Source organism: Mauremys reevesii, linkage group 1 (genome assembly GCF_016161935.1).
Source record: "Mauremys reevesii isolate NIE-2019 linkage group 1, ASM1616193v1, whole genome shotgun sequence".
Classification (NCBI taxonomy): domain Eukaryota; kingdom Metazoa; phylum Chordata; order Testudines; family Geoemydidae; genus Mauremys; species Mauremys reevesii.
In genome coordinates, this window is record NC_052623.1 from 136,229,221 (window position 1) to 136,242,646 (window position 13,426).

Sequence of the window (13,426 nt, forward strand, 5' to 3'; positions counted from 1 at the left end):
CTACCACGCAGGGTCGATCTAAGATATGCAACTTCAGCTACGTGAATAGCATAGCTGAAGTCGACGTACTTAGATCTAATTACCACAGTATCTTCAGCGACTATAGACTAGTATAGACGCGATAAATCGACCCCCGCTAGATCGATCGCTGCCCACTGATCTGGCGGCTAGTGTAGACAAGCCCCATGTCACTAGCCCTGCCTCCTACTTATACACTGCCAATTTTGCATAGGGAGTGCACACTGAACCCTGTAAAAGATTGTCACAGTCCCCTTTCAAGTATGTGTGCTACCCCAGCACCCACGGAAGTATTCTGCACATGCCTTCTTCAAACTGAATGCTCCCCCGTTAGTCTTGTATTCAAAATTGAAATAGTGATTTATGAAATTATGTTTTCCAGAAGTGCAGTACTTCAAACCTTTGCTAGTATGCAGGGGAATTTCATATATTTAAATCATCCCAATGACTAATTATAGGTAAATGTGGCTCAGAACAAAAAATGAGGGCTCCTCTCCACGCCAGTGGGACTGAGGTGTTTACAGGCAAATCACAGACAGAAGAGCAGGCAAATCACCAGGAAAGTATATCCTTGCATTGATCTTAGTCTTGAGCAATGGGAAATCATGTAAGTGTAGATGAGTGTGGAAAATGCCACATTTTCTAATGCAAACTTGGTTCAAAGGTTGACAATTTGGGAGTGTTTAAGGGTCTGGTGTAAAACTATGGGTCCCCCTTTCACTGTGAGCCTTGCTATTAAGTGTGGGATTCCCACACTTGAGCATGAAGCCTAGACGAGCAAATTTGTTCTTAATCCATTATTACACTTCCCTGCCCATGAGACCCTGCTTTGTGGGTATCATTTTTCCAGCTGACGACTTCAAGGGATTCCATTCACAAGCCAATGCCAATCCTCAGATTGGGTGGCAGAGTTACCATGGAGCATCATAAATAGAGCTGAGCGAATAACTGATTTTTTCAGTTTAATGGCCAAACCAAAAAAAACCCCAAAAACCCAAAGCAACCTTATTCCGGTTTATTTAAATTGACATTTTCAAAACAAAATATTGAATTGAAATGATATTTTCAATTAACCCCACATGGTGAGGCAAAGCATTACCACTACTTCTAATAATAACACCTAGCTCTTATATAAAGCTTATGGATTTATAGATCATAAAAGGTCACCAGGATGGCCTCCAAAGGGATGCTGTAATTAATAGAACATCAGACATACATTGTCCATGGAATTATTTCAGTTTGAGATATAATACAAGAAGTATAAAAAGGCAATGTCTTTCCATTTCTCATTAAGAGATCTCTCAGACACATTGCTTTTAATTATGGTGTTTTCATCAGACTTTAGGAAGCATACCTGGTAAGCATTAAACAATGGCTTCCAATTGAGGTTTAAGAGATTACAAGTAAAATGGTTTATATATTTGCAATTGCTCTAATACTTCCTTCCCCGCTCAACAACCCAAACAAATCCACTGGCACACACATTTCTTTGTTCCTTGCAAATAAATTCACCTGAAATAGAAAACTCTCACTTCAGAAAACCCTTGTCCATCTTGTATGCAGGAAAGCCTGTGAACAGCTGTAGAAGCACAACTGAAAAAGTGTTTTGCAAAGCCTTCTACGGTACAGAAAATGGACAGAATTTTAATTGAAATCAGACCTTACATATCCCCCACTCTATCTTCATGATGACAGCATTTATTATCGTTACTGTAAAAGGTCCAGGCATTTCCATGTTGTTTAATAAAAACATGAGTTGATTTAATTAAATAAATTAGTTTTATTTAATACAAAAATACCAAACTGTTTTGCCTTGCTAAGTTTTTGAAAGCTCGGTAAAAGGAAAAACAGATAGTAAATGACTTTCAAAGTGGAGGTTAGCTCATTGCCTAGTTAAAGACTGCCCAGCCTCTGGTTCATTCCATGGGAATGATATGATTGTAGGTTTGCACTTGCCTTTGCTTAAACAACAGATATTTTGTAGTTAAAGCCTGTAGCTCAAATGGTAACTTATTTTTCCATGATTTTGCCAATTTAGTGGGTGATCTGTAAGCTATCTTGGAAGAATAAAAATGTCTAACTTCTTGGTACATAGCTCAACTCAGTTGTCAGAACTGGCATACAGTAATCTACACCTCTAAGGGATATTGAATCCTGCCTTTCAGAATGCAGACAGCAGAGCTAGATTACCCACCGGAGTTCACTTTCAAGAGAACCAGCCCTGTGTAATGCAGGACTTCAGGTTTTCAGGATCTGGCTCATCCCGCTCCTTCTTTTTGCTCTTTTGTACCATATTGTTTACTTTGATACCTCCCTGTAACTGCTCTACCTCCAAACTTAGTATAACGGGTAGTGATCAATGGCTCGATGTCTAGCTGGCAGCCGGTATCAAGTGGTGTGTTCCAGGGATCGGTCCTGGGGCCAGTTTTGTTCATCACGTTCATTAATGATCTGGATGATGGGATGGGTTGCACCCTCAGCAAGTTCATGGATGACACTAAGCTGGGGGGAGAGGTAGATATGATGGAGGTTAGGGATAGGGTCCAGAGTGACCTAGACAAATTGGAGGATTGGGCCAAAAGAAATCTGATGAGGTTCAACAAGGACAAGTGCAGAGTTCTGCGCTTAGGAAGGAAGAATCCCATGCACTGCTACAGGCTGGGGACTGACTGGCTAAACGGCAGTTCTGCAGAAAAGGACCTGGGGATTACAGTGGACTAGAAGCTGGATATGAGTCATCAGTGTGCCCTTGTTGCCAAGAAGGCCAATGGCATATTGGGCTGTATTAGTAGGAGCACTGCCGGCAGATAGAGGGAAGTGATTATTCCCCTCTATTTGGCACTGGTGAGGCCACACCTGGAGTATTGCATCCAGTTTTGGTCCCCCCTCTACAGAAGGGATGTGGACAAATTGGAGAGAGTCCAGCGGAGGGCAACAAAAATGATTAGGGGGATGGGGCACATGACTTATGAGAAGAGGCTGAGGGAACTGGGGTTATTTAGTCTGTAAAAGAGAAGAGTGAGGGGGAATTTGATAGCAGCCTTCAACTACCTGAAGGGGGGTTCCAAAGAGGATGGAGCTCGGCTGTTCTCAGTGGCGGCAGATGACAGAACAAGGAGCAGTGGTCTCAAGTTGCAGTGGGGGAGGTCTACGCTGGATATTAGGACACTATTTCACTAGGAGGGTGGTGAAGCACTGGAATGAGTTACCTAGGGAAGTGGTGGATCTCCATCCTTAGAGGTTTTTAAGGTCAGGCTTGACAAAGCCTTGGCTGGGATGATTTAGTTGGAGTTGGTCCTGCTTTGAGCAGGGGGTTGAACTAGATGACCTCCTGAGGTGTCTTCCAACCCTAATCTTCTATGATTCTATAACTAGCAGATGTTACAAGGCTATCCTCTGTCACCCATCCTTTAATGTGTGTGGCTGCTGGGAGGGAGTGAGAGAGTTAACTCCCAGCTCTGTCTTTATCATTGGATCCCCCCAGGGTGCAGAATCTTTGCTTTCTCAATGTTCGGCTGAGACTGGGACTGGGACTTGGATGGGAGAGAAATGATTGAAATGAATAGGGGTAAGAGAGGTGATGCTTAGGAGAAGGGATTTGGGGGTCAAAGAGGTTGATTTCTCTGTATATAATTTAACATCCCGCAACTTCTGTGCAAGAGATTTGTAATTTGGGTTTCATTTGTGATCATCAACTCTTTCTGGAATCTTAGATAGAACTGGCAGCCAAGAGTACTCCCCCTCCATTCAGTCAGGTATTTGTCAATTTTTTTTTTCAAACCTAAACCTTGTTACTGAAGTCTACTCAAATCTCATGCTCTACACTGCTTCTTCAGGTGTGAGATGATCCAGACTATACTGAGTTTGCTAACCTGCTGAGACCCTGATACCGATTTCACCAAAGGTGAAGGTGGGCAGTTAAAATTGGGCAGAGGGAGCAATTCTTATTTGACCATTTTTGAACTTGGAAAAATCAGTTTTGGTTCAAGATTTAGGTTAGAATTCTTGTTTTCTTTGAACTGTTTTGCTCCTTCCTGACCAGAAGGGGACTGGAAACAGCCTACTCAGAGCTACCATAGATAATATCCAAATACCATAAAGTCACTTCCACAAAAAGCTCTACTTTCATCAGCTCTGAGGGGGGGAAATAATCACATTACTGGAAATTCTATAGGTGAATCATCAAAAACAGTCAAGTTCATGTAACTAAATGTTTGCTCACCTGTCTGACTCTCTTTTTTGAGCTTCCAACTCGGAATATTCCCACTGTCTGGAGACCTGCAAGCACAGCATATCAGTAGCCTGTTTCACTGTTTAAAACTCGGTCAGAAGCTGCACTGAAACAAAAGCAATCTAAGCTATGTGCATTAGTACCACAGTAGACAATAAAAGCATCTCTCTAAACATGTGTTTACACAGCTCAGGAAACTTAAGGTGCCTTGGGACAAGGAGTTTATCAATTTAATAAAAATTTTGGATTACCTGACCTGCCGAACTGTAGTTCAGTGCCACTTTTTGTGCCATCTTCTCAGGAAATGTCAGTGCTACATCAACAGGCAGGCAAACAGGTGGATGTTGTGATGGCAATTTTGCTTCAAGGGGCAGCACACCCAGGAGTGATATCACAGGAAGGAGAGAGGCAGGAGAAGTGTCCACAACTAACAGAGCTGGGACACTGGGTGGGGGCACAGGGGCTAGGCCTTAGGACACTTCTGGCAGTCTGGGATTTTAGGATTCCCCCCTGGTTTTGTGTGTGCCTCTGAGTGTTTTCCTGATGAGGCGGGAGAAGAAGGACATTTAGGTTGAGCAAGAGCTGAGAAGAACTTGACCTGACAGTAGGGTGACCAGACAGCAAATGTGAAAAATTGAAGACCGAAATATCGGGACTGTCCCTATAAAATCGGGACATCTGGTCACCCTACCTGATGGGTAGATACAGCAGAGACTGGCTGGGGAGAAGGTTTTTATCAAAGGGGAGAATGAAAAGAAGTTGTATTTGTACTTTTGGCAGGTTGCTTTTTAGTTGTTAGTCAGTCTGGTCACTTAGACTGTAAGCACAATGGGCGGGGGCCTTTACGTGTTTCCAGAATACAAATAATTAATAATATTTTGCTGCTATATGAATATTCATGAGATATTCACTCACAAGCTAGCCAAACATTAGTAATCAAAGAATTTGTCAACAGGTCTCACTTTACAAGCAGGTTGTTGTTTGAGTGATAAGAAATTGAGATCATGATAATAGTTGGTCAAATGCCTAGGTAAATAATGTTATTACCATGAAGTGGGTTAAAATATACTATCAATGAGTTAAATATGTGTATCACACTAAACATTATAAGAACATGTGTATATATGCTTCTCTGAGTATATAATGTTTAGTTCTACATACATGAACCCTAATAAAAAATGTATCTTTCTACCTAAAGCAAAATGAAATACACTTACCATGTTTTTCTAAATGCTGGCAGCAGCTATCTACAAGCCGGGGAACCTGTCTATAAATAGGGTTCAGACTTAGTTTCTTATCCCTTGCCTTTTCTTTCTTGCTTTGAGCTTCAACTGGCAAAGAGAGTTGTAGAGCTTCTAGCAATCGGGACTGATTGTCATCAAGATCTGTAATAGAGTCCACAGACATTGCGCCCTGTAAAATACACATACATGTACAATCAGTAAGGATGGAATCAACTAAACAGCTCCCTTCCCCCAAGAGCATATATAATCAAGTCTTATACATTAAATAACATACATACAAAGGGCCCCTGATTCTCCACTTCATGACACTGTTCTATACCAATGGAGTTATACCAGTATAAAATCAGTGTTCTGGAGTGGAGAATCAAGCCCACTATTTAAAAGAAGCCCAATTCACTGTTACTCTGCACTTTGTGTAATCACCTATACTAGTGCAAAGAGCGTATAAAACAGTACCAAATGTTTTACCCCTGCTTTGTGCTCATTTTTACTAGTGTAATTGCATAAAGTGCAGGACAGTTGTAAATCAGGCCTAATGCGTGTGTATGTACATTATCTATATAAACATATACATATGTGTGTATGTGTATATTCACACTTTTTTATTGGGCGCACATCACTATTTTTTCTGCATTTGTGTAATAACCCCAGTGAAAAGGAATGCAAAGTATATTATACACACACACACGCTTTATATACATAGACACATCTACAGTACTTCAGATAACTCTGCATGCATTTTTACTTTTGAGTTGTGAAGGACCAGGGATAGGCTCTCCATGGAGCTCCTTGACAATTCTGTCTTTTCTATTCTAAATATTTTTAAAACATTTAACATTTTAATAAAATCTTTAAATACATACATTTTTGAGCTAGAGGAAGGCACAACCTCCCATGCACTGAAAAAGGCTTAAGAGGTAAAACACTTCCAAAATTTGACACCTAAAAATGAAGGTCAACTATTCTCAAATATGAAAATTATTAATATCCCTATGCAGTGTTGCTGTAGCCACGTTGGTCCCAGGACATTAGAGAGACAAGCTGGGTGAGGTAATATCTTTTACTCGATGTTGGTTCAACAAAAGATATTACCTCACCTACTTTGCCTCTCTAATATTTCTATAACATTATTACATTTGATAGACTCATCCTGTTTAAATTCCTAGGCAAAAATCTTTTTGGGATACAGTTAAGCTTGTAGATCACAATTAAATTGAAAAGATTTTTTTTAGTAAGTGTTTTAATTCCATTGACATTTATTTGCAATCTAAACTGTTTCTTAATGAATGTTGGCATAGTAATTTCCTTTTTTATTTACAGATTATTTTAAAAACATATATAAAAATATAAAAACATCTACTGTAAATTTAGAACTACAGATGTGATGTGAAGGAATTCAGTACATGTTGTTCTATGGAACATAAGCCACTGTAGAATTCAAATCCAATACTCTGCTGGAAACCCTGGTAACCTCTTTAAATGCAAGATGTTCTGCTGACAGAGTATACAGATTCCACAACCTGCATTGGTGGAATATGTAAGCCCATAGAACCTCAGCAGTTCAGATGACAGAAGTTACTAATTCTGCTGGTACAATTCTCTATCAGCCCATGACTGAACTTTATAAATATTTCTAGCCCTTGGACAAACTTATAAAGTCCACTGGGATCTGACTGAAAATTAAAATATTTCTTTAATAACATCTAAAATAAGCATATGACCTTCTCAGAAATAGTCCTTTTTCCTGGATCTCATGGAAGACTTATGAATAAAAGAAGCTCGAAGTTGCTAGACCAATTCTTTTTTGAGATTCAGTTTTACAAAAATAATGACAAGACCTTTCACAAAGTCAACTTCACCTCGATTTTCAGTTTCATTCCCTCAATGTCGGACTTCCCTCAATTCCTCCCAAAGCAAACACACACACACACACACAAAGATACATTAGCTACTGACCACATATGTAAACCTGCATGTGGAAATGACTTTTTTTGAGGATTTTAGACACGGGGGTGTCAAAATTGGGTTTACAATGGAGAGCTTCTTTTAAAACACCAACAATGTAGGATGAGATTTTCAAAACATTCAGATTTGACTTAACTCTGCTCCTACTGAAGGGCATAAAGAAATTCCCATGGACTGCAATGGGAGCAGATTTCAGTTAATGCTGAGAGCTACTGAAAAACTCCACCCACAGTCACTACTGCAGATCCAGAAATACTGCTTGACACTGCCATCTCAGGAGAGTTTATTGCCCTTACACAACTTGCTTAATAAAAGAGATGGGACTGTGCTCACACTATTTAACAGTGCATTTTGGCATAGACAACGTATTAACATAGGGCCAGAATCATCCCTGGCATAAGCAGGTGAAAATCTATTGAAGGCAATGGAGTTGCACCACCTAATGACAATAGCCCTTTTGGTCCACAGACATCTGTGGGATTCCATCACAAAGTTCCTACAAAGAAAAAGCAACAAAGGTGGTCTCAGTTAGAGTCCTGCCTAATGTCCATGCCCCATCGCCACCACAACTGGCACGGAGCCTGAGCTGAGAGGCCAAGGATTGACTATGTAAAATTAATCACCCGCTCATTCCTTGCAATACTCCCTCCAAGTCAGGGTTGAAGCACATTAGCAGGTGGTGCTGACAGGATTGCACTGCTGCTTTCAATACACATTTGACCATTTACTTTGATATATTTAATGGGAAAAAAACTTTGGGACTCCCAGAATACATTGCCTAGGAGGTAAAAGGTAAGAGGCAGAGTACCCAGAGTCAGTATTATGGAATGGAACAGTTTCCAATGCTTTCTCTTTTCATCTGTGATGCTGGTAAAATATCTTCCAGGAGAAAGAGTGTGGGAGTAATAGGACAAGAACACCCCTGCAAGTTTACTTTTGCATCGGAGCATGTATTTCAAAATCTGAAGTTGGGGGTGCAATATGAAACTATGCCATACTTTTCTGAAGGCCCAAGGTGTCTCCAGTCAGAAGTAAAATACAGTATGTGTCTCTAGAGATGACCGGAGAAGGGGAGTGGTAGGCTACTACCAAATCTCAGGAAAGCAAAACCATTTAACTATATTTAAAATATGTCTGCAACATACATAGATATTTGGAAACTTATACAGGACTTGGCTAAAATCCAATATATAAATCAATCTATCCCATTTTAAAGGAGATTGAATGAAGAAGAGACAACATAAATCAGTGTCTTTAGAACACAATCCGAAATATGGTAACAAGAGTACAATTTTGGCAACTTCACACAAAAAAACCTCCCCAAATACTTCATAGGTTTCTTGATAGTATCTTTTTCATTTTCACTAAGCAGTGACTGAGAGAGGACACAACACCCAACTTCAAATATCTGTAGACTGTTCACAACAAAGGGAAAGGAATTATTTATGGTAGAGATAGAGGTAATGAGATAAAACTAAGAGGGGATATCTAGACTGAGTATTAGGAAAAACTATTTGATAGCGAAAGGCCTGAATGTGGAATAGTCTCCCACAGGAAGAAGTGGTAGCTGCATCAGTTGCAACATTTAAAAGTGGGTTAGAAAAAGCACTGGAGAATATCCTGTAAAGATAACGAGGAGCCCTTGTGGCACCTTAGAGACTAACAAATTAATTTGAACATAAGCTTTCGTGGGCCAAAATCCACTTCATCAAATGCAACCTAGCTTATGCCCAAATAAATTTGTTAGTCTCTAAGGTGCCACAAGGACCTCTCGTTGTTTTTGCTGATACAGACTAACATGGCTACCACTCTGAAACCTATCCTGTAAGGAACACTTCAATAATGGCTGGGGAATGGACTAGACTGACTTAATAAAGTGTAGAAGTTAAAGACAGAAGAGAAAATGTGAGGTTGTTATAGTTAATTATTCAAACACACTCTAATTAGAAAATTAGGGCTGCTTCTACTTCAACTGCTTGCCTTCGGCTACACTTTTATTTATCTCTGAGGTGAATGGTATGATATTACATCACCATGACTGTGTATTGAAACTTCAGCCACAGCACTCTGCAAGCTGAAGTACTGGCTGCCATCTCTCCTTCATGCCAACAAGGTGTCAAAAACACAGAAACCTAGGAACTTAGCATATGGGGGGAGAGACACATCTTTTAGATGAAAGATTAAACCTAGGTTTCTTCTGCTCATCCCTGATAGCGGTCCAAGTGGAAATTAAATATCTCAGAGCACTTTTTGAAAAGCAGTAGGGGATGGCTCCCATCTCCTGATCAATAATTCTCTCTCTCACTAACACAGATTCCAATAACTATGGCTGAATATAACATACTACTGAATTACTGTCCCATATGCTGTAATTGTTTTGTACTACTGGAATCTAACTTATTGCTTGTAGTACTTTGGGATACATTGTATTGAATACTGCATAAAATTCATTTTTATTTTGTTAACTCTATACTTTACAGAGTCCCACACAGTACTTCCCCTAAAAAGATTTGATGTGGGGGAGGTGGAGAAGAGTGAAGGCCGCTGAGGATTCCTTGGGGATGTTTCTTTTTCCCTTAGATCCTCTGGTATCCCCAACACTTAGATTAGTTATCAGGGTTTAATTTTTCTCCCCATTTTTCCACATAAAAAGGCAACGTGAGCAGCATTTACGACAGCTTGTTACAGTACCTTCTGGGTTTTTTGTAAAGAGCCCAAATTGTGACATTATTTACTTTACTGCAATGTTGCATCAGTTCAGAGCACGGCATCAAATTATAAAGCCCAAGGGATGAAACCCCACAAATAAGAGGCTTATCAGATATCCATATCATATGCAGGAACAACATTCTATTTCAATTTAGGCATTAATACTTAGATCTGACTCCCACTGACATCAGCACTAGTTGGGTCAGGTCCCAGTGCTCAAATTCTCTGACTAGCACATGGCCTGAGGAGCTGGGCTGGGCATTACACAGATGTGAGCAGTGGAGGGAGGAATCTTCCTTTGCAAACATCATCTTCTGCATAGCATGGTGATTGCAGACACCTGTGCTGCCCCTAGACTCCTGCCCCCACCTCATGCCACAGAGTCGCACTTGTTCTGCTGCCAAGGGATCCCTCATGAGCTGAGGCAGGGGCCTGATTTGCCACCAAGGGCCTGATTTGGATCTCACACATGGTTTATCCTACTGTTATTTTCACTAACTTTAATAGAATTGCTCCTGATTTACTCTGAGGTATGTCACATCTGAATCAAGCCATAATTATTTTTACTAGTGGATGCTAATAATTAGATTAATTAATTTCTGGTTTTTTGGACTCTAAATTAGAATATTAATACCTATGAACATCAGTCACATATGTGTAGTCCATCTACCATCACCAGTTGAAAAAAATACACAAGGTCAGAGCCTGCAGAACTGGACAGGCCAATTCGAACCAAAGTGGAGGAAAACTGAAAGCCTCGTAATTCCTTATGGTGTTGTAATAATTATGCAGTGTCCACCTTATTCTCTCCTATCTTGTTCCCAGTTGGGAAAGAAGGCTGACTATTAAGATTACAACTTCCTCCATTAACCAGGGCTGGCTCAAACCACAACCAGCTTTATTTACATGTGGTATGTTAAACTTACCCTTCTCCTGGCACGTGGTGCTGGCTCTGGTGTGTTAGGGGAAGTGGATTCATTTGGTGTTTCCGAGGTCGAGCTAAGAGATGAGTTACTGCTTGAGAGTTCTTTGTTCTGTCTTTTAGTTCCAAATGGTAAGAGAGAGGCTACAAAGTCTGACACATCTTTCTGCTCTTCTCTCTGAGAATCCTGCTTGAGTTTGTAGGCCCGGTCATTAGCAATTACTTGGGACAAGGGCATTCCAAAAGCCTGCGGTACGAATTCTGCAACAAGAATAGAATTATTTATTTGTTATCTTTGTTTCACTTTATGCCAAACTTGTAAAAATAGTGATCATCCCAAGACTCTTGATGTCTTTGACAATTTTCAACTATATAACAAGCTCTTTAAGGTAACAGCTCCCTCTCAGTAATAACTCCCAGATAACTATATACTAGCACAGGGGTTGGCAACCTTTCAGAAGTGGTGTGCATTTATTCACTCTAATTTAAGGTTTCGCATGCCGGTAATACATTTTAACGTTTTTAGAAGGTCTCTTTCTATAAGTCTATATTATATAACTAAACTATTGTTGTATGTAAAGTAAAAAAGGTTTTCAAAATGTTTAAGAAGTTTCATTTAAAATTAAATTAAAATGCTGATCTTACGCCACCAGCCTGCTCAGCTCGCTGCCAGCCTGGGGTTCTGTTCACCTAGGCCGGCAGCAGGCTGAGCGGGGCCTGCGGCTGGGACCCCAGATCTGGGGTGTGTGTTTGTGTGTGTGTGTTCAGGGGTCAGAGAAGAGTCTGCGGTGGGGGGGTTCAGGGCAGAAGGCTGGGGTTCAGGGGTCAGGGCTGGGGTTGGGGGTGTAGGGAAGAAGGCTGGGTATGTGTGGGGTTCAGGGGTCAGGGCAGAGGGATGGGGGTGCAGGGCAGAGGCAGGAGGAGAGTCTGCGGTGGGGGGGGTTCAGGGCAGAAGGCTGGGGTTCAGGGGTCAGGGCTGGGGTTGGGGGTGTAGGGCAGAAGGCTGGATGTGTGGGGTTCAGGGTCAGAGTATAGGGCAGTGGGAGTGTGGGGGTGTAGGGCAGAAGGCTGTGGGTGTGGAGGGTCAGGGGTCAGGACAGAGGGCAGTGGGGTTGTGGGGGGGTTCTAGGGTCAGGGCAGAGGGCTGGGGAGTGTGGGGGTGCAGGGCAGAAGGCTGGGTGTGTGGGGGGTTCAGAGGTCAGGGCAGAGGGCTGAGGGGGCTGTAGGGCAGAAGGCTGGGTGTGTGCGGGGGCTCAAGGGTCATGGCAGAGGGGTGGGGTGGGGTTCAGGGCAGAAGGCTGAGTGTGTGGGGGGGTCAGGGCAGAGGTCTGGGTGTGTGGGGGGTTCAGAGGTCAGGGCAGAGGGCTGGGGGCGTGGGGGGGTGCAGGGCAGAAGGCTGAGTGTGTGGGGGGGTCAGGGCAGAGGTCTGGGGTGCTCGGTTTGTAAGGTGCTCCCAGCACCCTGCCCTGAGCCGCTCATGGCAGGGGGCTGGCAGGAATATGCCCTGTTCCACCCCCTTCCCCAAGTCCCCATCCCTACCTCTCTCTGCCTCCTCTACGGATCAGCGAGCACGCTGCCGCTCTTCCCCCTCCCCCTGGCTAGGGCCATCAGCTGATTGGCGCAGGGAAGGAGAGGGGGCAGGGCAGGAAAGCACCACGCTGGAGGAAGAGGCGGGGGAGGGGGAGGCTTGGCTGCCGCGGGACCAAGCTTCTGCCTCCTGCCCCCTCAGGGGAGAGCAGTGGGCGGAGGGGCTGAGGGCCGGGACTGTGGCAGCGTGCCACTCAAAATCGGCTTGCGTGCCGTGTTTGGCAAGTGTGCCGTAGGTTGCCGACCCCTGTACTAGCAGCACAGTGCAGAGGAAGCATAGTCTGTGGTTAAGGCACTATAATAGGCTTGCTGGGAATCTGGATTCTGTTCCCAGCTCTGTCACGTACTCCCTAGGTGACCTTGGAAAAATCATTTCAACCTAGTCTATACACAAAAGTTGTATAGACTTAACTATGCTGGTATAGATAAAGCGGTCTGGCCCCCATGATGTGGGCGCAGCTATACTAGTATAATGGTACTTTATGTTGCTGTAGCTATTTCTATATGGAAAGAGGAATAAGCAATACTAATAAGGCACCTTTATACCAACATAACTGCCTCTGCACTGGGGGCTTTAACAGTGTGTGAGGGGAAAATATCATCCCCTAACCAACATAGTCATACTGGTAGAAAAATGGCATAGACTAGGCCTTAGCATGAAATTTTCAAAAGTGCCTAAGATGTTTTGGCTAAAACGATCAGCAGTGAATTGGTTAATAACACTGTCATTTAAAGTGTCATTATTAAGCT

At 42.4% G+C, this 13,426-nt stretch overlaps 1 protein-coding gene across 8 annotated transcripts in view; it reads right to left on the minus strand.

Annotated features, from left to right (window-relative positions):
• Positions 1-13,426, minus strand: part of ARHGAP6 (Rho GTPase activating protein 6) — a 485,299-nt gene that overhangs the window by 31,456 nt on the left and 440,417 nt on the right. For all 8 annotated transcript variants that reach the window (XM_039497447.1, XM_039497455.1, XM_039497473.1 and 5 more), the window contains 3 exons: positions 11,094-11,350; positions 5,467-5,662; positions 4,241-4,296 (listed from right to left, as the gene is read on the minus strand). In XM_039497447.1, coding sequence (XP_039353381.1) covers positions 4,241-4,296; positions 5,467-5,662; positions 11,094-11,350 — 509 coding nt within the window. The remainder of the gene's footprint in view (positions 1-4,240; positions 4,297-5,466; positions 5,663-11,093; positions 11,351-13,426) is intronic.